This window comes from Penaeus japonicus, unplaced genomic scaffold, assembly GCF_977035675.1.
Source record: "Penaeus japonicus unplaced genomic scaffold, GWHDUDI00000001_assembly GWHDUDI00000003, whole genome shotgun sequence".
Lineage (NCBI taxonomy): Eukaryota > Metazoa > Arthropoda > Malacostraca > Decapoda > Penaeidae > Penaeus > Penaeus japonicus.
In genome coordinates this window covers 49951552-49976551 of record NW_028234405.1, presented here as the reverse complement: position 1 = coordinate 49976551, position 25000 = coordinate 49951552, and the positions used below count along the sequence as shown (strand labels likewise).

General features: G+C 36.9%; 2 protein-coding genes across 2 annotated transcripts; one reads left to right on the top strand and one right to left on the bottom strand.

The window, feature by feature from the left end:
* Nucleotides 1–9960: 9960 nt before the first annotated feature.
* On the bottom strand, nucleotides 9961–20160 carry LOC122247842 (protein AATF). The gene is made up of 9 exons (XM_043007479.2): nucleotides 20005–20160; nucleotides 18038–18542; nucleotides 17434–17648; nucleotides 16796–16980; nucleotides 16185–16261; nucleotides 15714–15875; nucleotides 15079–15274; nucleotides 10552–10758; nucleotides 9961–10184 (listed from the first exon to the last, which is right to left on the bottom strand). The coding sequence occupies exons 1-9, from the start codon at nucleotides 20084–20086 to the stop codon at nucleotides 10032–10034; spliced, it is 1782 nt and encodes a 593-aa protein (XP_042863413.2). The 5' UTR covers nucleotides 20087–20160; the 3' UTR covers nucleotides 9961–10031.
* A 350-nt stretch (nucleotides 20161–20510) lies between these two features.
* LOC122247841 (mitochondrial import inner membrane translocase subunit Tim22) lies at nucleotides 20511–24424 on the top strand. Its single transcript, XM_043007478.2, has 5 exons — nucleotides 20511–20934; nucleotides 21939–22030; nucleotides 22269–22364; nucleotides 22884–22956; nucleotides 23450–24424. Exons 1-5 carry the CDS (start codon nucleotides 20694–20696, stop codon nucleotides 23533–23535), a joined length of 588 nt encoding a protein of 195 aa, XP_042863412.1. The 5' UTR covers nucleotides 20511–20693; the 3' UTR covers nucleotides 23536–24424.
* The last annotated feature ends 576 nt before the right edge of the window (nucleotides 24425–25000 follow it).

The following is a 25000-nucleotide window of genomic DNA, read 5'->3' as shown; positions in this document are numbered from 1 at the left end:
TATTATTATTCATTATCAAAATAATTATTAATTATTATTATTATTCATTATTAAAATTATTATTTATTGCACTGCATATGTAGCTTCAAACTTCAGTGAGAGGTGACTCAGCATCAGCTCCTAGAACAACTATCTTAATCAGTAGACTTATCTTTATCGTAACATGATCTCAGTGGCACTGTTATGTAGTCAAAAAATCACGCCAGTAGAATGATAACTCATCCACTACTGACTTTCATTTGACCGTCGCAGTTGCAATGTTGCTTCGGCTCATGACTAAGTCTCTTTGCATTAATGGCGCATATCTTATTTGCGAAAGTACCCTACCAAATTAAAAAAAAAAAAAAAAAAAAAAAAAAAAAAAAAAAAAAAAAAAAAAAAAAAAAAAAAATAATATATATATATATATATATATATATATATATATATATATATATTATATATATATATATATATATATCAACATGTGAATCAATATGCAGTTAAATCGTAGCATAAAGAATTGCTCGTATGTTCCCTTGCTCCAAATATCCACATAGTAATATCGTATTCACTTATATACGACAGATATCGTGCGAGTCTGTTACCAGTACCTTAAAGAGAGAAAGATCGACTTGAATGCAATAACAATACGGGTAAAGGGAAGCATCTGTTATCTATAGCATTCCTTTATCATAATATCTATAATCTATGCTCTCACTGAAGAGTTTTCTAGATCTATATATTTCGAAGGATTGATAAATATTTCATTCACGTAGGATATAAGCTGCATTTTCCGTCTCTTTTATAAAGGCCTTTCCTTCTTTATAAAGGCCTTTCCGTCTCCTTTATAAAGGCCTTTCCGTCTCTTTTATCAAAGCCTTTCCGTCTCCTTTATCAAGGCCTTTCCGTCTCCTTTAATAAGGCCTTTCCGTCTCCTTTATAAAGGCCTTTCCGACTCCTTTATAAAGGCCTTTGATTCAGTCGACGGCGAACAAGCACAAAAGAAAATAAATACTCCATGTGAAATTGAGTCAAACGAATCCCTGGTTCTTACGTGTTCCGCACTTGTAGGGTTTATTTACTTAACAGGACGGATGGTCGGATTCATGTGCATGATCAGTGAGACGATATGACTTCTGGTAAACTGCCTGCCATCTGACATGAGCTGCAATCGCGAAGACACGCTATTCATCTTCTTCTAAAAGTCCATTTCGAAGATATTTCTGACTCTTACGGTGATGGGACGCTAGAAATGACGTGTGTTGTTCTTGTTCCTTGAGAAGGTGATGGTTAGGAAGAGATTAATTACTATGGAGTGTGATTATTGCAGCTTTTGTAATATTTGGTTTGGAAAACTTTTTTTTATTTTTTTTATTTTTTTTTTTTTGCGACGACCTAAAATACAAGATAATTAATCTGTGGATTCCTGCATTCAAGAAAAAAACAATCATTATTTATAGGACTGCCTTAATATGCTTTACGTGTTTTTTGTTTGTTTGTTTGATTTCCCGCGATCGAAAACATCTATCAATTTTGTTTTGCAAAATAACGTTGTTTTCATAAGATACTTAGAATACTAATGGAAAATACCTTGCGCCTCATCACGTACCAAAATATTTTTTTATGATAAAAACTTTTGAATATATAATTTCTCGTCCCCTTTTTTTGTGAACGTATACGACTATGTATATGTGTCACGTTTGTCGTTTGACATTAATGGTATTATTATTCACTGCTTCTCCTTTAACATTCATAGCATTATTCACGCCCCGACGGGTGCCTCGGCGCTCACTCGAGGGGATGAAAAGAAGCTTGTGTCATGCAAGGATGAATGTTGATGTTAATGATGTCATACTCGAAAGAGGAGGTTTTCGTCTTTGCATTAATGATATATGCAACACGCTGTTCCATTATCTCTTTACGAAGCAGGTAACGTCTATAAGAGGAAAGTATACGTACAAATACACGCACCCAAATATACAAACACAAATATCTATGACTTGTGAATAACGAGACACAAACACACACACACACCTAAACAAACAAACATAACATAACACAACACGAACACACACACATACACACAAAACACACATATATACACAAACAAACAAAAATCCATTTCAAACAATCAAACAGACATACACAGACCCTCCTACACCCTCTCCCCGCCCCCTCCCCATCCCCTCCCCTCCCCCACCTACCTCCTCCGCCACACACAACCACACACAAACCACAGCATGAGTCACAGTGTAAGAGTGTCTAACGAAGCTCTGAAAGGTCACTGCATCTTTCCTCCAGAAGACGGCCATTCAAGTGCCAACACTCAATCTCATCGTAAAACAGAGTTATATTTATACTCTCTTGGTATTTTGAGCATCTCTCTGGGTGCCTAGTAACTACATTTGGCAAGTTAGGTTTCGGTTTTCGTTTCTAAATCCCAAATAAAAGGTGCAATCGGAAAAATAACGAATAAAATGCAAGGAAATCGTTGATCTCGTATTTCAGAACCTGAGTTTATCCTCTGTGTGAGTGTTGCCATATGTAGGTTTTTGTTTTCTTTGTGTGTATCGTATATTTTGGATTGAAACGGAAAGAGACATACGTACGATGTATGTCTAAGCATAAATGCATAAAAAAAATTAAGTCACTCATATTGGATGCATGAGTAGACATATTCAAATATATGTTTCTGTGTGTGTGTGTGTGTATGTGTGTGTGAGTGGTGTGTGTGTGTGTGTGAGGGAGAGAGAGAGAGAGAGAGAGAGAGAGAGAGAGAGAGAGAGAGAGAGAGAGAGAGAGAGAGAGAGAGAAAGAAAGAAAGAGAAAGAAAGAGAAAGAGAGAGAGAGAGAGAGAGAAGCCTAGCAACAGAAACACACACACACAAAAACATAGAGAAAGCAGGTAAGGAAGAGAACCAACCTCCCACTCAGACATACAAACATACAAACAGACAGAGACACAGACAGAAAAGAGTGAGTGGACGAAACATTATCTTCCCCCCAGCGCATCAATGACTCTGCGACGGCGCCGTGTCTAGCCCTCCACAAGTGTCTCCCTCCCTGGCGCCGCATCCGGTTGCTATGTGGTTGAAAGGCAAGGTAAATAAATACTTTTGATATTAAGCACCCGGTCTCTTTCACAGAACTCCGAATGAGTCCCTGGCCGGATGTGTTGGCGGAGACACCTGGTCCAGCAACTACCCTTTGGAACGCCAGCCACGTCATAACCCGGTCGACAATAAAAAAAAAGCGTGACGTCACAAAAAAGGTGCGCCATTGGCCGATCTCTTGACCAATCAGGAGCTAGACGCTTTCATCCTTTATGACGTCATACATATTTGTGTTATGACATCATCGACGATGAGTATCATCACTAGCCATTCAGTAAAAGGTTTACCAAGCCAAAAGGGGTTTCATTTTCTTATTGTATTGCTATTGTTTGCACAGTATTTTATAGTGAATGCGAACTGTCATAGATATAAACATCAGAATAAACAGAATACCACTATCTCTACTATGATGATGTCATAAAAACGTCATCTGCCCGAAAATTGTCGTATCTCTATGACAGGAAGTAAATAACTGGCAGTGCCGTTTGTAATAATAATTCCGGTATATTATTCTACATTATTATAACTAACATTTCGAAAATAATGATGAATTTAGAAGAATTAGCGACAGCAAGCCTGTGGGGGGGGGGGGGGATGTGGGCGACCCGGCGTTCACAAGGAGGGGCACTTTCTTCCTGTGGAATTTATTGAATAATCCATTCAATTCAGAAGTGGCAACACACCTATTCTATAATTTCAAAAGCGTTAGTACATTTCCCTTGGTATTCGTCCCTTCAAATATTCGGAAACGCTTTAGGTACCTCCTTTTCAGACCACTATGCTTGCCGGCTAGAGGAACCAGATATCGAGTGACAATTTTTATAAAAAAGAAAGAAAAATCCGCGTACCGATTCCGCTAAAAAAACCCACAAAGACGGGAAATCAACTTCCTCTCCCTATACCCCCTTCCCCCCCCCTAATCAAAATATAATCAAAACTGTCCTTAAACAATCTCTTCAGTATCTACATAGATAAAATATCATGAGGTCCCAAGACATAAGTAAAGGTTCGTTGTAGCATTTTCACTTAACGCAGGTTTACGCACAGGTGGAGCGGTGAAGGACCTGTTGGAATCTCGCCTACCGTGTGGGAGGAGGTGGCAGCGGGAGTGAGAGTGGGAGTGGGAGTGGGAGTAGGGGAGGGACAACTCTTGCCGGAACAACGATTGCTAGGGATTTGTCAGTAATAATAATAATAATAATATATATATATATGTGTGTGTGATTTGTTCGTTGGTGTGCGTATGTTTGTGTGTGTTTGCGTGTGTGTGTATGTGTGTGAGTGCGTGTGTGTATATATATATATATATATATATATATATATATATATATATATATATATATATATATATATATATATATATAAACACACATGTGCGTGTTTGTTTGACTGTATGTGTGTAAATATATAGATATGTATATATATATATATATATATATATATAAATATACACACACCCGTGTATGTATGTCTATGCATATATGTATCTATATAGTTGCCAATGTCTAAGCAATACCTTATACCAAATAACCAACATCAACCATTATATACACCTAATTAGTGTGTCCTGAGCAGACTTACACTAATAGCTTACAGTGGCAACACCCCAAGGTGTGTTTTCAGACCGCAGCTGTTTTTCCTGTAGGCGGTGTTAAGGGATAACACATGGAATACGTTACAGATACATTAGGAGATGATACAAGATGATAAAAGATATGAATGATAAAGAATAAAGATAAAGATGATAAAAGATATGAACGAATGTAGCAAAGAGACTTCATCCTCTTGACGAATGTAACAAAGAGAAACTAAAGATTATCATTGGATTTCCTCATGCGAAAAGGGGTCACTTTTTTACATTGTGTGAAATGTACAAAAATAACCGTGTGTGTGTGTGTGTGTGTATGAGAGAGAGAGAGAGAGAGAGAGAGAGAGAGAGAGAGAGAGAGAGAGAGAGAAAGAAAGAGAGAATGAGAGGAGAGATGAAGAGATACACAGAAACATAGATTGTCAAACAGAAAGAGAGAGAACGAGAGAGAGAGTGAGAGAGAGAAAATGAGAGGAGAGATGAAGAGATACACAGAAACAGAGACTGTCAAACAGAAAGAAAGAAAGAGAGAGAGAGAGAGAGAGAGAGAGAGAGACAGAGAAAGAGAGAGAGAGAGAGATGAAGAGAGACACAGAAACAGAGACTGTCAAACAGAGAAAAAGAGAGACAGATAGAGAGAAGCGTACACACAGAAAGGCAAAGTGTGCAGGCAGAAAGTGATAATGTAGCATATATGTCGATAACCGTTACATGGCAGAGGCTGTTGGACACTTGCGTGAATGATGATACTTATGCACATTTTGAATTGAGAGTAAAAAAAAAACAAAAAAACTGTGAAGATGAGGACCGCTACACCAAAAAGAATGCTCTTATATTTTAGATAATTGGCACGTATTCCCGCAAAAATGATGACTATTACTTGCGTGACCATATGCTTATGGGTGACAGGTGTGCTGAGGTGAGTCAGCAAATTTCCGACACGAACCATTATGCTTGGAAGACCAAATGAGCGACCACCATATGGCAATACGGTCGAAGCATGGCATCATCGTTCTATTTAAATAATGACGTCGTTATGACGTCACTACCCCGCTACGTCACCGATGAGCTCATGGACACGTCATTGTAGATTCTGGCACACGGAGATGGCCAGCATGACATATTTAATGTGATGATTCATGGAGGATTAACTTTTTTGTGTAATGTAAGGCCTTATTTATTAATGTTTAGACACACACATACACACACACAAACACTCACTCACACTGCATAGTCACACACACAAACAAACACACACACACAAATCATCATCAAACATACACACAGCATGGTCACACACACAATATAGTCACACACAATACAGTCACACGCACGCACACACACACAAACACACATACACACACTCACTTGCACAAACACAAACAAACACATACATACACACAGCATAATCACACACACACAACACAGTAACACACACAGACACACAAACAAACAAACAAACACACACACATACATACACATTGCATAGTCAAACACACACACACACGCACACAAACAAACACACCCACCCACTCAAACACACCTTCATCCCCATCCAAAGACTGAACCAAAATCAGAAATAAACGCAACATTCTGACATTTCCCCAAGCCATCGGTGCTTCATCGGCGAATGAAAACGGGCACTCCCTTTAGCACATTAGTTATCCTACACCCTAGGTTATCCTTGACTCTAGGTCATCCATGTGAAGGTCACAATCCTTGATGGACAGCCTCACCCTCACCTCATTATGCGGTATGTTGCCTGTAGGCCTATTTCTGCATGGGCGATAGTAGGTCCTTTGTTGTTGTTGTTGTTGTAATGTTTTTGTGTTTTGTGGGTAATTGCATGGACGATGATAGTAAGTCCTTTTTTGTTGTTGTTGTTGTTATGTTTTTGTGTTTTGTGGGTAATTGCATGGATGATGGTAAGTCCTTTTGTTGTTGTTGTTGTAATGTTTTTGTGTTTTGTGGGCAATTGCATGGACGATGGTAAGTCCTTTTTTGTTGTTGTTGTTGTTTTCGTGTTTTGTGGGTAATTGCATGGACGATGGTAAGTCCTTTTTTGTTGTTGTTGTTGTTGTAATGTTTTTGTGTTTTGTGGGTAATTGCATGGACGATGGTAAGTTCTTTTTTGTTGTTGTTGTTGTTATGTTTTTGTTTTGTGGGTAATTGCATGGACGATGATAAGTCCATTTTTTTGTTGTTGTTATGTTTTCGTGTTTTGTGGGTAATTGCAAGGTCGATGATAGTAAGTCCTTTTGTTGTTGTTGTTGTAATGTTTTTGTGTTTTGTGGGTAATTGCATGGACGATGGTAAGTCCTTTTTTTGTTGTTGTTGTTGTAATGTTTTCGTGTTTTGTGGGTAATTGCATGGATGATGGTAAGTCCTTTTTTTTGTTGTTATGTTTTTGTTTTGTGGGTAATTGCATGGACTATAGTAAGTCCTCTGTTGTTGTTGTTGTTGTAATGTTTTTGTGTTTTGTGGGTAATGGCAGAGAGACATACGTTCGTGATAAAGATATACGTGATTTTTATATGATGGAATAACGGAGTCATAAGTGAGAAAGAGGTGGCAGAAATTGATTAAGACATTGGCAGATAGGATATGAAATCCTACGGAAGAATAAATATTGTTATATTTAACCTTTCGTGAACGGTACTAACGATGAGCAATTGAACTGATAGCCGTTTATCATTCGTCGATTCAAATATTACGCAGTATATATATTTAATTTGGGTAATGGTGAAAATTATAAAAACCTCATAAATAGTTGTGTCATTTTCATTTGATGTCTAGCTAAAACATTATCCAGTAATATATATATATATATATATATATATATATATATATACATATATATGTATATATATAATATATATGTATATACACAAACACACACACACACACACACACACACACACACACACACATATATATATATATATTTATATATATATATATACATATATATATACATATATATGTATATACATATATATTTATATATATATATATATATATATATTTTATATATATATATATATTTATATATATATATATATGTATATATATATATATATATATATATATATATATATATATATATATATCACAAATAACCAAACGAAGAATAAAGATACAGAGTCTACCCACTGACCTCAACTGAAAACAAAAGGAAATAATTTGAAATGACATCAATTGCCATCTGGTCACTTGGCTCTAACCCAATGACGTCGGGAGGGCGAGAGGTCCACTGGCCGGGGAAAAAAATGTAGGGGGGTCTGTTCGCACCTTCTGGGATTATATTCTGTGAGTGCATCCTCATGTCAGACCACAATAATGTTATCATAGTGCTAAGCCTTATTTATGGCTGGAAGACTGTTGGTTTGTATGTGTGATACCTGCTGGTCTGGGGGTTTGCACTTACTGTGGGGTATGTAGTTTCATTTTCATTGTTTTTAGGATGGTTGTATTTGATTGATATTGTTGTATACATTGCATATTTCTTGATCATGTGGGCTACTCTAAAATAAAGGAAATAACATGCTTTTGTTTGTTTATATGTATGGGATGTACGTGCCGAAAAAATACGCTTTATAACGGTTTCTATACATTTCTAAACCATGCAACTCACGTTATGAAAACAAGGACATGGGAATTCAGGTGAAATTGCAAAATAAGAAGCTTTTAGTGGACTGCAACATTCAAATTATCAAGAACACTTAAAAGAAAGTTATCCTATGACTGCAATACGCTAATGACACCAGACATTAGTGTATTACAAAATAATAAATATACAGCATCCTCAATAATGCCTGAACATTTTCATGGTAATACTAATAATATTTGTTTATGTGTAAAGAAAATAGTTTATAGATTAGTGATGGTATTCCTCTGTTTAATAACATAGATGTTTAATAAATAACTCGGTATATACGAAGACACAAGCAGAAAAACCCTGACATTCAAATTTCATGCCACATATAAGCCATAGCAAAATGATAATAATGATAACAATTATTGTGATAATGGTCATACTACACTAATAATATCAATATTTAGTAAACAGCTAATTACAACAGACGACAACTAGCAGAAACAATGTGAATTTCGAATCTCAGGACATTTTTACATTTTACATGGTGTCGTTGCGTTGATAGATTTAATAGATTTCGTTTTACAGCCATAGTCTTCTTTCACGAGCCCTCGTAGCCCTATAAATTAACAGCTGTACTTTGAAATTTAAGGAACTCCAGTAACTATACAGTTATCTGCCGAACGTTAAACATCATTCCACATTCGGCATATTTAAATTATTCTTATGTGCAAATTCTATGGCAAGTCTTTCTGTAAGTGATAATATGCTTCAGTTTCACAAGATCATTCCTTAGGCATAATGCACTTTTCTTTCCCTATTTCTTAGCATGGAACATCACGACACAAATAACGTTTTATAAATAATCACAGTATGACACACAACAAACTGGGATTCCCGGTACACTGAAGATTTTAGACAAAACAGAGAAATCCCATGACTAACCTATACACAGTTTCCTTTACACATAAAAAAAAAAGATGAATAAGAATTCCCAATCATGACTATGCCATATACTGTTTAAAATGGAGTCTTGCAATTGAAAGGCTTTAGTACTATTTGGAATAAAAAACCCTTTGGACCGTTTTAATGTTGACCAGTGAGAGCATATTGGTTTTACAGCATATAAACCTGTATATTGTAAACAATGTAAATTACAATAATTGTGTATCCTTTACACCATATGAATGAATTTCATGAATGTTATCAAAACATAAATATCAAATTCTGAGGCTTCAATACATGAAGGAAAAGCAGTTTTAACAATGCATGAGAAAGTTGACCTCTGCAAGATCATAACTGAAATATATCCAAGATAAAAGGTCATCTAAAAGATCCCATAATAAGAAGTCAATGTAATATATAAGAATGTCTAATGAAACTCCAGTCATTGAACTCGGTACTAAGGTTTCTTCATGTGTTGTTGAAGGTGCAGAAAACAGTTCTTTTATAACTCTTAATATCGTTTCTTCTCCTTATCTTACAATATGTCTAAATCTGAATAAAGTAATCACTCAAGTTTGTCTTTCAAAGAAACATTTAATTTATTGTGACTATTTCAAATAATTTTCTTCTTATCGTTTTCTTCATCTGAGATATATTTCTCAATGCATTGTATATATTTGCTGGAGATTTGTATCTTTACTGTTGAAATTTTCAAAAGATTTCAAGAGAAACAACCATTATAAACAAACCTATTTATTGAAATTTATATATATATATAAAATACATATTACGCAATTCCTATCTCCTGTCATTTCTGTTCACCAGCGACAGGCTCTGTTTTAGTATCTTTCACATTCTTAACAGCATTGCCAAACAGAGATGCAAAAAGAATGTTTATTGCTCCATCATCCATGCGCGGGAAGTAACAAGGCGCTAGGTACTGCTGCAGCTTACTCATAACCTGGAGATAAATAAATAAAAAGATAATTTTAAAACAGAAGATAAATACATGAAATTACATCACCTTATTGTGTACTGCTTGTCTTGTGTATCATAATCCTTCTGAGTTAAACCATATCTCGAGATTGTGTGTTTTCTATTATTTTCTAGAATTATAGTATGATATATGTCTATATATCTTATATCAGCAAGTGATACTAAAAATCATTTGGTATGACAAGGCATCATAAATAAAGGAACAAATAGTTTATAATATAAACAAAAGGTAAAATGCTGTAAAAAAGTATTACGAACCCAGGAAGCATACCCATCGCCAAGGGGTCAAACTAACATACAAATTTGAATACTGCTTACGGAGCAATACTTACATCGAATCTAATTTTCCGCCCTTTGCTTGCTTTGGTATCGACTTTCTTCTTGGCCTTCCTGCGGAGGTTCTGGATTTCGATCCATTTCCTCGACACGTCTGTCATGTCGTCTGACAGTGCCACCTTGGCCTTTAGAACCTCTTCCAGCGACCTTGTATAAAAGTCATTGTCGTCGAAGATCTCAGCGTCGTATTCTTCATTTCCCACCTGAGTAAATAAGAAACTCACTTTAGGTTGAAGACATGGGGTAAAGAGAGAAATTAATAGTGAAAAATGTATTTTCTTGGATGTTGCTCAGATACTAACAATATCTTCAACTGGAAGCATTTCCCTTTTTTTTTATATATTGTACATACATATATTTCAAGAAATGCAACCAATTGTATACTGAAATGAATGTGATGTTTACTTCATGCAATAGTAGAGCTCTCATTTGAATAATGCTGTTAACCAAAACACTAAACAAAATAAGTGATACTGTATTACACATAGTATTTGCCTTGAAGAAATAGTGTATATGAAAATGAACACCTATTAACTTGTTTCAATGTCAGTAACTAGTTTATGGAAAATAAAGACTTTGGCATGTGTACTTTCAAATGTTTGCATAAAAAAAAATAATAATAATAATTACAGTCCATAAAAAACCCAGCCACGGAAGCCTCACAATCCAGTGACGTGGAAGTGCCGGTCCCAAGCCCGGGTAAATGGGGAGGGTTGGCGGCAGGAAGGGCATCCGGCTTTAAAACCTTTGCCAAACACAATATGACACGGAACCAGAGGAAAGACAATAATGCTAGGGCATTCCCCACAAGCGATGCGCAGCAAGATCGCCGTAAAGCTGTGAGAAGTGAGCGACGGCTACCTTACCAGGAGCGGGTAAGACTAAAGAAGATAGCTCAGAGGGGTGAAAGGAGGAAGTCAAAGATGGTAGACAGAACGGTGGTCATCGCAACACTGAATGTGGGTACAATGACCGGAAGGGGACGTGAAGTGGTGGATGTAATGGAGAGGAAGAAAATAGACGTTTTGTGTGTGCAGGAAACAAGGTGGAAAGGGCAAAAAGCCAAAGAACTGGGAAACGGCTATAAGTTGTACTACGTGGGGGAAAACAACAAAAGAAACGGTGTTGGAGTGGTGCTGAGTCCGGAAATGAAAGAAGGAGTGGTGCAGGTAAACAGAACATCCGACAGAATAATATGGGTCAAGATCGAGGTGGCAGAAACCACTATGAATGTGGTTTGCATCTACGCTCCTCAAGTGGGGTGTACAGATGAAGAGAAAGACGACTTCTGGGAACAGCTTGGGGATGTGATGCTGAAGATACCAGATGCAGAGGTGACGTGGGTAGCAGGTGACTTCAACGGTCATGTCGGGGAAGGGAGCTTGGACACAGAGGTTACGGGAAAGTACGGTGTCGGAATACGGAACGAAGGAGGAGACAAAATTGTGGACTTTGCAACAGCAAAAAGCATGGCAGTAGTTAACACCTACTTCCAAAAGAGATTGACCCGACGAGCAACTTATACTAGTGGGGGACAAAGTACACAGGTGGACTACATCATGTGCAAGAGAAGGGAACTGAAGACAATACAAGATTGCTATGTCCTGCCAAAAGAAGCGGTGGCTAAACAGCACAAGCTGGTAGTCTGCAAGGTAAAGATGAAACAACAAATTAAAAGAAGCGAATGTGGAACAAAGAAAACGCGCTGGTGGAAGTTAAACGAAGAGGAACATCGAAATAAATTTGTCCAGGAGGTGGAGAGGAAATTGGATATGGAAGAGCGGAAAGAGTGGAGCACATTGAGTGGGGTAGTACGGGAAACGGCTGTCGAGGTACTAGGGCGTACTTCAGGCAGGAAAGGGAAGAAAGAAGAGACGTGGTGGTGGAACACCGAGGTGCAGGATGCGATCAGGGACAAGGGAGAAAAGAAGAAGGAGAGAGATCTAAATAGATGTGAGGAAACTATTGTAGCCTTTAAAGAGGCAAATAAGAAAGCGAAAAGAGAAGTGGCAAAAGCCAAAAGCAAAGCGTACGAGGAGTTGTATAGTAGCCTAGACGGACAAGATGGGCAAAGGAAAGCTATCAGGATAGCCAAGCAGAAACATAAGGAGGCGCAAGATGTATACCAAGCTAAAAGGATAAAAGACGGTGAAGGACTAGTGTTGACAGACGGCAAACAGATAAAAGAAAGATGGAAGGAGTACTACCAACATTTGATGAATGTAGAGAACCCAAGAGTAGAACTAGTGATTGAAGCTGCAGAAGAAGGAGAGATAGAGGAGGTTGGAGAAATGGAAGTGACAACAGCAATAAAAAGGATGAAGAATGGTAAAGCGGTGGGACCGGATGATATACCAGTCGAAGCATGGAAGGCTATGGGCAGAACAGCAGTGAGGTGGCTATCAGAGGTATTCAGAAACATCTTGGAGACAGAGCATATGCCAGATGAATGGAGAGATAGTACTCTCATACCCATTTTCAAGAACAAAGGGGACATACAGGATTGTGGAAACTACCGGGGCATCAAACTAACCTCACATACCCTAAAGATGTGGGAAAGGATCATAGACAAGAGATTGAGGAGTAGAGTGGAGGTGTCTGACCAACAGTTTGGGTTTATGCCAAATAGAAGCACAACTGACGCAATTTTTGCGCTCAGGCAGATAATGGAGAAGCACAGGGAGGGGCAAGAAGAACTACATTGTATCTTCATTGATCTAGAGAAAGCTTACGATCGGGTACCGAGACAAGAGGTATGGAATTGTTTGAGACTGAGGGGGGTGGAAGAGAAATACATCAGGTTGATACAAGATATGTATGAGAGCAGTAAGACTGTGGTGAGGTGCGCGGCGGGTGATACGGAGGAGTTTGAGGTAACGGTGGGGCTGCATCAAGGGTCAGCACTTAGCCCATTCTTGTTTGCAGTGATTATGGATTGCATGACGGAGGTAATCCAGAGGGAAGCCCCGTGGGATATGCTGTTTGCGGACGATGTAGTGGTGTGCGGGAAGACGAAGGAGGAGGTAGAGCTGAGATTAGAGCTTTGGAGGAATGCAATGGAGACCAGAGGAATGAGAGTCAGTAGACAGAAGACCGAGTATTTGAAGATGAAGGTAGGAGAAGAGGACGTAGAGGATGATGATGAGGATGTAACACCGGTAAAGATACAGGGTGAGGACGTGAACCAGGTAAAAGAGTTTAAGTACCTTGGCTCCACAGTGCAGGAAGATGGAGGTTCGGACAGGGAAGTCACAAAACGCATACAAGCAGGTTGGGGTGCGTGGAAGAAAGTAACAGGGGTGATGTGCGATAGAAAAGTGTCAGATGTGGTGAAAGGAAAAATGTACAAGACCATAGTAAGACCAGCAATGATCTATGGCATGGAGGCGGTGGCTATGACGAAAGCACAGGAGAAGAAAATACAGGTAGCCGAAATGAAGATGCTGAGGTGGTCACTGGGGTTCACAAAGTTGGATAAAGTAAGAAATGAGGACATTAGAGAAAGATTGAAAGTTGCAGTAATATCAGAAAAGTTGAGAGAAAGCAGATTGAGGTGGCTGGGACACGTAGTGAGAAGAAATGGAGATTATGTAGGGAAGAGGGTTAGACGGATGACTGTTGGGAGGAGGAAGAGGGGAAGGCCCAAAAGAAGGTGGGAGGATTGCGTGAAAGAGGACAAGATAGCGAAAGGGGTGACAGAGAGCGATGCATTATGGAGGACCACATGGAGGAGGCGGATCCGTGCCGGCGACCCCGAGTAAATTGGGAAAAGCCAGTAGAAGAAGACAGTCCATAAAACTACATTCATACAGAAATATCATATAGGATCTCTTTTCTAGGTTTAGAAGCCCTTACAGGCATAAAGGCTTACCTAGTCAATAAAACAGACACATTCTCTGATGAAAAGGCAACAAATTAAATACTACTGCCAAAATATCATAACACTTATCATCTTATTACAGATATCACCGTTATCTAATGGGAACTGTAACATTATCCAATACCATATATTTTTCATCTATAATGAAAATGACAAATGACATACTGATGAACTTCCATTAACCCATTAGCAGCAGATGGCATGATTTGCTGCAAAGGCAAAGTCAGTCATAGACGTGGATGGCACCATGCCAGACAATGTGAACCAGCCATCCTACTGCATAAATATTTGATTAAAACTATGACGAATAGGTTAATCTGGTATATTATGACACTTGATACTCCATTGGAAGTTTCTCCATCCAGAATAAATGTGCAAAGCAAAAGAAAAACATTAATCTATCTATCCATTAGTCATAAACAAGATAAGAAATACTATAATGAAAGTAGAGGGCCTAACAAATATCAAATCCCCCATTAACCCAATCCCGACAGGCCCGGCGATAAGTGGAAACCCCCTACACCGGGCCTATGCAATATTGTATCGGGAACGTCACACTGGTGTGTCGCCCCGTCATCAGGCATTTAGCTGTGTCACACGGGTGTGACGCACCGTCATCAAAGGGTTAACACACAGTACTGACCTCTGTATTGGTGCTGTCCTTACGACCTAGAATGTGATATGCAGTCCCTCTCGTAGCACCAGTGAGCTGGGTACGTTGAATCAGCTGTTGTTTGTTCCCCAAAATGTTTTTCATCTGCTGCAAGGCTGATACTTCAAACCCACTGAATGAGCTCTGGGCATTACGACTGGACAGCAGTTTAGTCTTTTCGTACCACCTGCGGAAAAATCAAAGTTGGTAGTAATCAAGGCACCTGCAGAAATTGCCCTAGTTTTCCGACATAAAAGAAAATTCTAAGAATGAGTGTAATTTCATAAAGAAAAGAGAGACTATGGTTCTAGTCTAATCTTGAGGTTGGCATTGTGGTTATTATAATAAGAATTCACCCTGCCTGGGGGGGGGGGGGTGTATTACTACATTATCAAAATAAATCAATAAGAATTATAAGTCATTACATCATCTACAACTATGAGATTCAGCAGCAATTATTATTCTATCACCTTCTCTTAATCAGGCAGTTTCTAACAAATAAATACCTACTATTTCCTGCAAAGTATTGACGGTGGAGCGAGGGTTTGTTGCCGACTAGTCAAACCCTGGTCACACCCACCAACTTCCCTAGCAATAACTAAAGAATATATACAAGGTGAACATACTTGTTTATGGTCTCATCCCGGAATGGTATACACGCGGCATGTCTCTTGCTCAACACTTCCTCGTACTCTTCCATCTTCATTTTACGCTTGGTACCTCTGTTGGTCTCCTGGTCGTCGTCGTCTTCCATCTTCTCATCCTCACTACTCGTAATTTCTTCATCGCTGAGAAAAGGGATATCTTGTTAATTCACTGAGCCATTCTTCTAAAACCAGCAGACAATAATAAGCACGGGACTATGTGATTATACAAATTGGCGTATATGTTGCAACCAAACGGATTATAATATTATGTTCCTAATGATAATAAGATGTAAATAATGACTTGGACTGAGAAAAAAGTAAAATCTTTGAATTCTACTTTCCTGAAACAGTTACAATCCGATAATTTTCTTCAGAAAACTTAAAAATACGAAGACTTCTTATAGTACATTCTTTTCTATTTCAGGTGCCACATGATAAATAAAATCTCACCTTTCTGTTCCCATATCCTTTTTGGGTTTACCAGTTATTATGTGTTGTGTCTCTGGATTCTTCTTTAGGATTAACTCCTGAAATAAAAGAAAATTGGTTAAGAGTTTCTAGATACATCTGCAAGCTACACACATAAAATTTGCACTAGTTTATTTCATATTCTTAGATCAAAAAGTGCACGTGATCATTTGAAAGCTTCTTTTCCAAGTGTTTCTTTTCACTCTTCATAATCTGTAAGCTAGAGGGCACTGTAGGTATCTCCTTTGAGTATCATTTTAAGTTTCAACCTTAAATTGCCATATGCTTGAATATGACCCAAATGTTTAATAAGCAGTTTATGAATTTCACATTCAGGCAAACACTATCCCAGCCACAAAGTTTACAGTGATGACATTACTGATGAAGTGTTGGCCACAGTTACTTTCTCAGAAAAACAAAATCTCCCCGGACGGCAGGCCAGCCACATCCGAAACACGGCCATCATAATTGGGATAACAAAAGCGGAATATTTCAATCTGATAATCCAGCTCACACTTAACTTTAAAACGAGGCCACTTTATATTCATCAATCACAAAATAAAAGAAAGAAATGAAGTGGTATTTTTGCTCACCTGTATATCTAGAAGAGTGCTTAGCAAGACCTTGGTTGCAGACTTTGCTTGGGAAAGATTCTTGGTGAAGTTTGGATCATTTTCCCGTGCGAACAACTTGAAGGTGTCCCACTGTGGCAACTGGTTGGTCTGACTCACCATCTTCTGCATACTTATGCGACCCTCAAACAACGAGTCATATATTTCTGTGAGCACAAATGAAGAATATAGTGTGAGCATATTGTTTTGCATGTGATGGTGAGTATAAGGAATCAACTTTGCTGATATCCTTCCTGATCTTGAACTACAAGTCCTTAAAAGTAATATGGTATTCCTTGAAGGGTTTATGTTATGTAACCCTTATTAGATGAACAATTTCTCTGACATGAATTTAGACCTGTTTTCCTACTTTTAAAACAGTTTGGATTCTACCTGAAAAAATACCTTACAACATCAATCAATGCAATTCAGATTACACTACTTATATTTTAAATCAATCCACCCATCTTTATATAAAACCTTTACACATACGACTTACACTACTTATATTTTAAATCAATCCACCCATCTTTATATAAAACCTTTACACATACGACTTATCTTAATTTCAATTTGATATACATTCAGTACTTCATCAATTAAAACTTAAAAACACATACCTAACTGACTCTTCACAGCTCGACCTTTCCTGACCTCTTCTGACTGATCTGCGCTGCTGAATTTCTTGAGCGACCCTCCATAACCACTCTCGGAATCTACACCTCCCTCTTCCTCTCCACTAAGCTCCTCATCCTCATCATCTTCATCTTCATCCTCATCATCATCATCTTCAAAATCATCACCAAACTTGCTGAAGTCTCCATCATTGTCAAACCTAAAACAAAATCAAAATGGTGAGCAACTGTTGTCATCATTATTCTTTATTCTATTCTTAACCCATTCACGCCAGGGCGATTCCGGCTTTGTACGGTCGTAATGCCGGGATTTTTGAACACATAAACCTAACGCCTCGAGACTCTGGGGCGCACAAGCCGCGAGCCTGGGCTGCCCGTTTGTTCATCCCGAGCACCGGCCTTGCCCAGATATCTAGTTACTGGCGTCTGAACCAAAAACCACAAAACATGTCAGCACGTCCGGCGCGAATGGGTTAAATGAAAATTAAAATAATAATATATCAAGACAATAAATAAGAATAACAACAATAGCAGTTATATTGTTGAAGATATATCATTATCTTTATAATAATGAATAATCTCTACATACGTGAATTCACCCGAGTCATTCTGAAGCCTCTGACGAATCTTCCTTATGGATTCATCCTCTTCTTCCTCATTGTACAAGCTTTCATCTGAGTCTTCGTCCATCGATTTGTTTTTCTTGCCAGCCTTTTTCAGAGCCATTTTCTTCAAACCTGAATTCACTTTACCTACACTTTCTTCCTCACTCTCATCCTCATCTACACTCTCCTCTTCCTCCACCTCCTCTTCTTCTTCTCCATCCTCTTCCTCATCATCCTCATTTTCATCGTTACCTTCCTCTTCCTCATCTTCATCACCTTCTAAGACAAAGAACTTGCTCAGTGATGGATCATAGGTGACGTCGTTATCTTTCTTGAGATCTTTGCGAGAGACCTTCTTGCCCTTGTAGCGAGGATCACTTTCTGATAAGAGAGCAGCGCTGCGGGCCCTTAGCTTGCTTATCGACTGCCCGATCTGACCAGCACTCTCTTCCTTTGCGACCGAATCTACTACCTGTGCTTTGGTTATTACTGTAAGGAGGAGAGGAAATCTGTGAGTTTGTGAATGATCGTTTCTATACAGCTGCAGTTGTCAGTTATTCATTCACTAACTATAAGTCACCAACACCCATTATTGGAAAAATTTAAAGGAAAGCTTATACTGTAGGTCTCTTTGCTACTGGGTCTTCTCTAATAGATTTAAACTATTTGACTTAAGAATCACATACACTTGTTTTGAACTATGCTGACTTTTTTCTGTTGTGTTCATGAAAGAAAAAGCAACACTTTTCAATAAATAAACAGCTAGTATTATCCACATCATACTCATATTGTATTGTATTTTGATTATATATATCAAAAGACATTAATTTTGGTGTGATCTACAATATTCCTAATGACATAATACCATGAAAAAGCAACACTTTTCAATAAATAAACAGCTAGTATTATCCACATCATATTCATATTGTATTGTATTTTGATTATATATATACAAAGACATTAATTTTGGTGTGATCTACAATATTCCTAATGACATAATACCATGAAAGTATAATTCACTAACTATTCGACCCAATCATGAACATTTTTTAAACTTCAGTGAACTGAGATGAATTCATACCAGTGTAATATAAAATTATTCCACCCTATATCAAACACTCTAAAGCTAATGAGAAAAGAAATACAAGTGAATGTTTTGGCAAAGGAGTCCAGGCATAATTGAAAGAGAACAACTTACAGGTTTTAGGATATCATGCTATATATGCTAAACAACCTTAACCTAACTTCACTCAATATGAAAATATTCCTTTTCTCAAGTTCAACTGAAACAAAATGTTCCTGTTCATCTGAATATGAAAAATGCATGAAAAAGATCTCAGAAATGTTCAAGTGCACAAGCAGTCAATGAAGTGTGCAAGTGTGCAATTAATTTTTAAGATATGCACTTCCAGCATAAGGACACTTCTAGTTTGATGTGGCAAAAACATTCCTATCTTTGTACTCCAAGTACTTATTTCTTCAAAGCCAAATAACAAAATCAAAAAACGAAAACATAACCACAAAAATTAAAGTCAAAGTATGAAGATGTAACTGTTGGCAATGACTTTAACTTTGACACCCATATACACATCTATGTTTGGGTGTGGCAGACGCCCAAGTGTGAGTGTATTATAGATTTTGGGGAGAATATCTTGGGTGAGCCTTTGACATACCCTACAATCTGGTCAACAGAAATGGTATAAACAAAAATGGCTTCAATGGTTTTTACAATCTGGTTTAATCAGATTTTATATCTTAAATGAAAGGTGCTTAGCCAAAATATCCCTTCTGTAGGATTATATTAATGTGATCAATAGTGTTGTTTCCTGCTGTCCCCGATATCTGTGATCCAATAAAATCAATTCATCGGAGTAATATAGATGTAATGAAAGGAATACTTCCATAAATAGATCTTTCTTCTAAAATGACTACAAGACACAATATTTGGTACCTTGGTCTTCCTCGTCCACATTAAAAGAGGCAGCTGGATTCAAAAGATAATTTTCAACATAAGACTGAAGTGAATTAGCCATGATTTTCACGTATTATAACACAACATTGGCTGCCTCTCCACCCGTCTGCCCGAAGCACATGCACGAGATTTGTTTACATTCGAGACGAAGTGGATGGAAATAATTTTTGGTATTGGAAAATATATACCGGAAAAAAATCAAGAGATTATCAATATCTATATAAATAAATGAATATGTGATTAATTCTAAACAAATGTGTTTTAATTATATATTTATTTACGTATGTTTATAGCGTTAGGAGTGTATTTGGTGCGTATTTGGTTCAGACAAATGTATATGTAAAATTTGTTCAAGTAAACGCTTAGTATGTATTTGAAATAAATCTAAATATGTAATTAGATATACAGATTGTATTACCCACACCTATGTAAAACTGAAAAAATCGTTTGTACACCGTAACCCCTACACTTCCTTTACGCCGTATCCCCTTCGCAGCGGCATGATCGTCTGCAGTAAACAAAAGACACGGACGTCCACCACCACACACAAATCTGAACGAAATTAACATGAAACCAGGATCAAAACGGCGAACAAAACAGTGACAAACTCCAGCAAAGCTCCCCTTCTTCCCGAAATACCCAATCAAGAAGGAGAAGGACTTAGCGACATGTCAGCCGAAGCAGCAATAACGAGCCCGAGTGCCGAAGATGGCTCGAGGAGGACCTTATTTACCCCTCAGGAGATCGACCAGATCGCCAGGTTCCTCGTGGCGAACCAGAGGAGAGAGAGGGAGAATGTCATCATCCCGAGGACCTTTGTTCCGGTGGTGATCAAGGGCAAGGAGGAGAAGGCAGTGGAGGCGATGTTCGAGAGCTGTCCTTTTAAGGCCGTGCTGTCTCTCATGGCAGGTCGGTAGTGGTAGTAGTGGTAGCGGTAGTGGTGGTAGTAGTAGTAGTAGTAGTAGTAGTAGTGATAGTGGTAGTAGTAGTAGTAGTGGTAGTAGAAGTAGTAGTAGTGATAGTGGTAGTAGAAATAGAAGTAGTAGTAGTGGTCGTGGTAGTAGTAGTAGTAGTGGTAGTGATAGTGGTAGTAGAAATAGAAGTAGTAGTAGTGGTCGTGGTAGTAGTAGTAGTAGTGGTAGTGATAGTGGTAGTAGAAGTAGTAGTATTGATAGTGGTAGTAGTAGTAGTAGAAGTAGTAGTAGAAGTAGAAGTAATAGTGGTAGTAATAGTAGAAGTAGAGGTAGAGGTAGAGGTGATAGTGATAGTGGTAGTGGAATTGGTGGTGAGTGTTACTGTGAGTGTGAGTGATGTGCATGTACGATTGTATGTGTATGTGTATGTGCGATGGGAAGGCCATTTATGTGTGTTAATTACACATCTGGATGATTTATACACAATCATTAGTTGAAATGGGTGTGTCCAGTAGATTGGGTGATAGCATTTTGTATATAATAATTAGAACAGTAGATACATCAAATAAATTGTTCTTGACATGAGAAGGTTCTTCAGAGGACTTGGAAAGCAAATCTTAGTAAGAAGTTCAAGCTAATTCAAGAATTTTGATTGATTGAACACTTGGAGTGCACAATCATTAACCATTTCACACTGCATATTTTGTTTGTGTGTGCACCTAAGATCTCACCAGAAAGAGTAATACTGTCATTACTGGCAGGAGATAGTTGGTAATTTGCCTGATAGAATATTCTCTTATATTCCCCCTCATTTTCCTTTGTGTACACCATACTCTGGCAATCAGTAAGACTAAGAGTGTCCATAAATAAGTAACCTGTTATTGGTGGACAGTACATTATCTTTAGGCTTTTGACTGTTTTCCTAGGAAGTTTCACAGTTTATGGGATTACTATATAGGAACTAAAAGACAAGAAGTGACAACTTATTTCCCATTTCAGGCTTTGTCCTTGGTGGTGGTATTGGTCTCTTCGCTGCCAGCGTTACGCCAACCATACCAACGGCAGAAAAACCTACACAGTCAGCCAGAGAGGTGAGATGTTGGAAATTTGTGGGAAATTTGATTATAATGAGAATCAATATTTGAAAGAGTTTGTTTCAGTCTGGTCACTGGCTTTTGAGTTTATTATTTAGTTTCCCTTATATCCTTTCATAAATCTGCTTGATTATGTTAATTTATTTTGTTATCAGAATTTCCTTCTGTTAGACTTGAAATTTTATTGATGATGAGTAAGATTTAGAAGATTTAATGATGTTGTCTTTTCTTTCAGGTTCTCAGAGAACTTAAAGTCTCCACTCTTTCATATGGTAAAAATTTTGCTGCTATAGGATTCCTGTTTTCGGGCATAGAATGTGGGATTGAGTCGGTAAGTTTCTCTTTGTATCATGTTGAATGGGGCATTATTTTGAATACTAAATGGTGTGATAATTAATTTTCTTATGAAGACCATGAGTTTAAGAATGGAGAGAATCAGACAATTTTTTTTCCTAGAAAAATACAGTTTTGGTTGTAGTCTTTATTATTAATAATGTTAGATTACATCAAGTAAATGTCATTTCTATCACATATTTATGAATGGAACATGTTCTTGTAGCAGTTGGATTTATGTAAAGAAAGAATTTATTTATTACATTTCTTGTGAAGAACTAAATGACACGAAGATATGGAGCAACTATGAGTTACTTTGACAAAACATGAATAATTTGTGTTAAATTGTGTCAAGATATTACCGATAGTAGATTTGATTGCACATGGTGTTTATTTACTCAGGCAACATGTCCTACATATAAACAGAACAAAGTTTGTTGATTATGGAGTCCCATTTTCCCAGGAGGCACCAGTATAATTGAAATTCTGAAACTAATTTTCCGTCATCGTCTTTCAGTACCGTGGGAAGAGTGATTGGAAAAATGGAACGTATGCCGGAGGCGTCACAGGAGGTCTTCTAGGAATCAGAGGTTTGCTTTTCATTTTTGAAGTTGTTTATATTTTTATTATTATGATATTTTAGATTTTGAGTTATATATATATATATATATATATATATATATATTATATATATATATATATATATATATATATATATATATATATATATAATATATATATATTTATATTATATATATTATAATTATATTATATTATATATAATAATATATTATAATTATTTTATTATTATTATTATTATTATTATTATTATTATTATTATTATTATTATTATTATTATTATTATTATTATTTTTGTGTGTGTGTGTGTGTGTGTGTGTGTGTGTGTGTGTGTGTGTGTGTGTGTGTGTGTGTGTGTGTGTGTGTGTGTGTGTGTGTGTGTGTGTGTGTGTGTGTGTGTGTGTGTGTGTGTGTATGTGCATGTGCGTGTTTAAAGGAAGAATTGTTGATTTAAGTACTACTTTTCTGAACCTAATAAACTAAAGAAACTTTCCATTTTTTCAGCTGGAGTGAAGGCGGGAGTGCTCGGTGCTTGTGGATTTGCAGTATTTTCATTTGCAATTGATTACTACATGAGAGGAGGAATCTGATTATTAGTGATTTTTTTTAGGGGGGGGGGGGAAGGGGGATTTTATTAAGTATGAAAGATTTATGTGATGTGTATTTGGTGAAAATATTGTTTGTTCCCCTAATATCTTTTATTCATGTGGCAAGATAATAATGATATTCTTTAAAGATGTCTGAATTGGTAATTCCAAATTTATTAAAATTAAATATGAAAAATAGTATGAATATGGTTTGATGATAATTTTTTTATTAAAGAAAGATGATAAAGCTATGAATAAGCATTTGAATTAAAAGTGATCCTTATTCCATTAGCTTAGATAAAAGAAAAATAAGAACCTATACAAGGGCATGAACACTGAACTCACACAATATTATATTAGCCATTATTTCAGAACTTGATGCAAATTGTAAAATCTACAAGATACTACATTTTTCAAAAGTATACTTCCAAGATGAGCTACTGTGTAAGCTCAAAGTAATTAAAGTGATTTTGAATACAGGCTTTATGTTCATTTTAGAAAAAAAAAATATAGAATTTTTTTTCTCTCCTTTTTCCATAATGAAAAGTAGATATTGTACGATATTCAGAGATTGATTTCTATATCAAGCCAACGAACAATCAAGTGGCTAAATAGCTGACAAAATATCAGAAACGAGTATAAATAATTGTATAATTGTTTATTTTATTGTATCCATAGCAAAATGGCAGTATCTGGCATACAGTACCATATTTAAGGTGCTTTTTAACCACTTCATTGTCATGGCTTAATTTAGTCTGTATTAACACTGTCAGCTGACAGAGGATGGGTTTTGTACTTTATTTGTTATTACTGTTGAACTATTTTCATACGAGATGTGTATATACAGCATATATAACATGAGATGTGTAAATAAATTGAATGAGAAAAATGAGGAGGCTTTTTCATTTAGTTACAATCCTTTTTTTTATGTGTTGGAGGCATTATTCTTAACTCAATTTGGTTTTATTGATGAAGGTACTTCCTATGCTTATGTACATAAAATAGCAGGAGTATATTTTATATATGATACAAGTAAATTTCAATAATAAGATGGAATATTTGATTTGTACACAAATACAGTCAGCTGGACTAATAGATTGATATATTGAAATTGAAATCTTTGACTTTACAAGATTACTTTAAAAATGCTAAGAAAAGTAAGTTGTGAAGTTCCTGAATTATCTTTAGTATTAAGTAGTCTAACTACAAAGATAATTAGTATTTTAGGTGACTTGTAACCAATGTAAATTACTATTTTGGGGATTATCAGGCCTTCCTCTACAGTCATAAAGGCATGCTCTACATCTTTGAATATTTGCTGAGATGTATAAAGCATGTATATTGAGATGTATACATGCCTTAATTTCAAAATTATTTTCAGTATACAATTCCATTATAAAAACATTCATGGGATACAACTTATACTGTTGTCCATAAAGTATTACAAAAACTTCTTATTGGAATAAGT

Coding starts and splice junctions, on each gene's coding strand:
- LOC122247842 (XM_043007479.2), bottom strand. CDS start 20,086: ATGGCTAATTCACTTCAGTCTTATGTTGAAAATTATCTTTTGAATCCA. Junction 18,543..20,004: donor TGTGGACGAGGAAGACCAAG/GTACCAAATATT, acceptor TCCTCCTTACAG/TAATAACCAAAGCACAGGTA. Junction 16,981..17,433: donor AGCTGTGAAGAGTCAGTTAG/GTATGTGTTTTT, acceptor TTGTGCTCACAG/AAATATATGACTCGTTGTTT.
- LOC122247841 (XM_043007478.2), top strand. CDS start 20,694: ATGTCAGCCGAAGCAGCAATAACGAGCCCGAGTGCCGAAGATGGCTCG. Junction 20,935..21,938: donor CGTGCTGTCTCTCATGGCAG/GTCGGTAGTGGT, acceptor TTCCCATTTCAG/GCTTTGTCCTTGGTGGTGGT. Junction 22,031..22,268: donor CTACACAGTCAGCCAGAGAG/GTGAGATGTTGG, acceptor CTTTTCTTTCAG/GTTCTCAGAGAACTTAAAGT.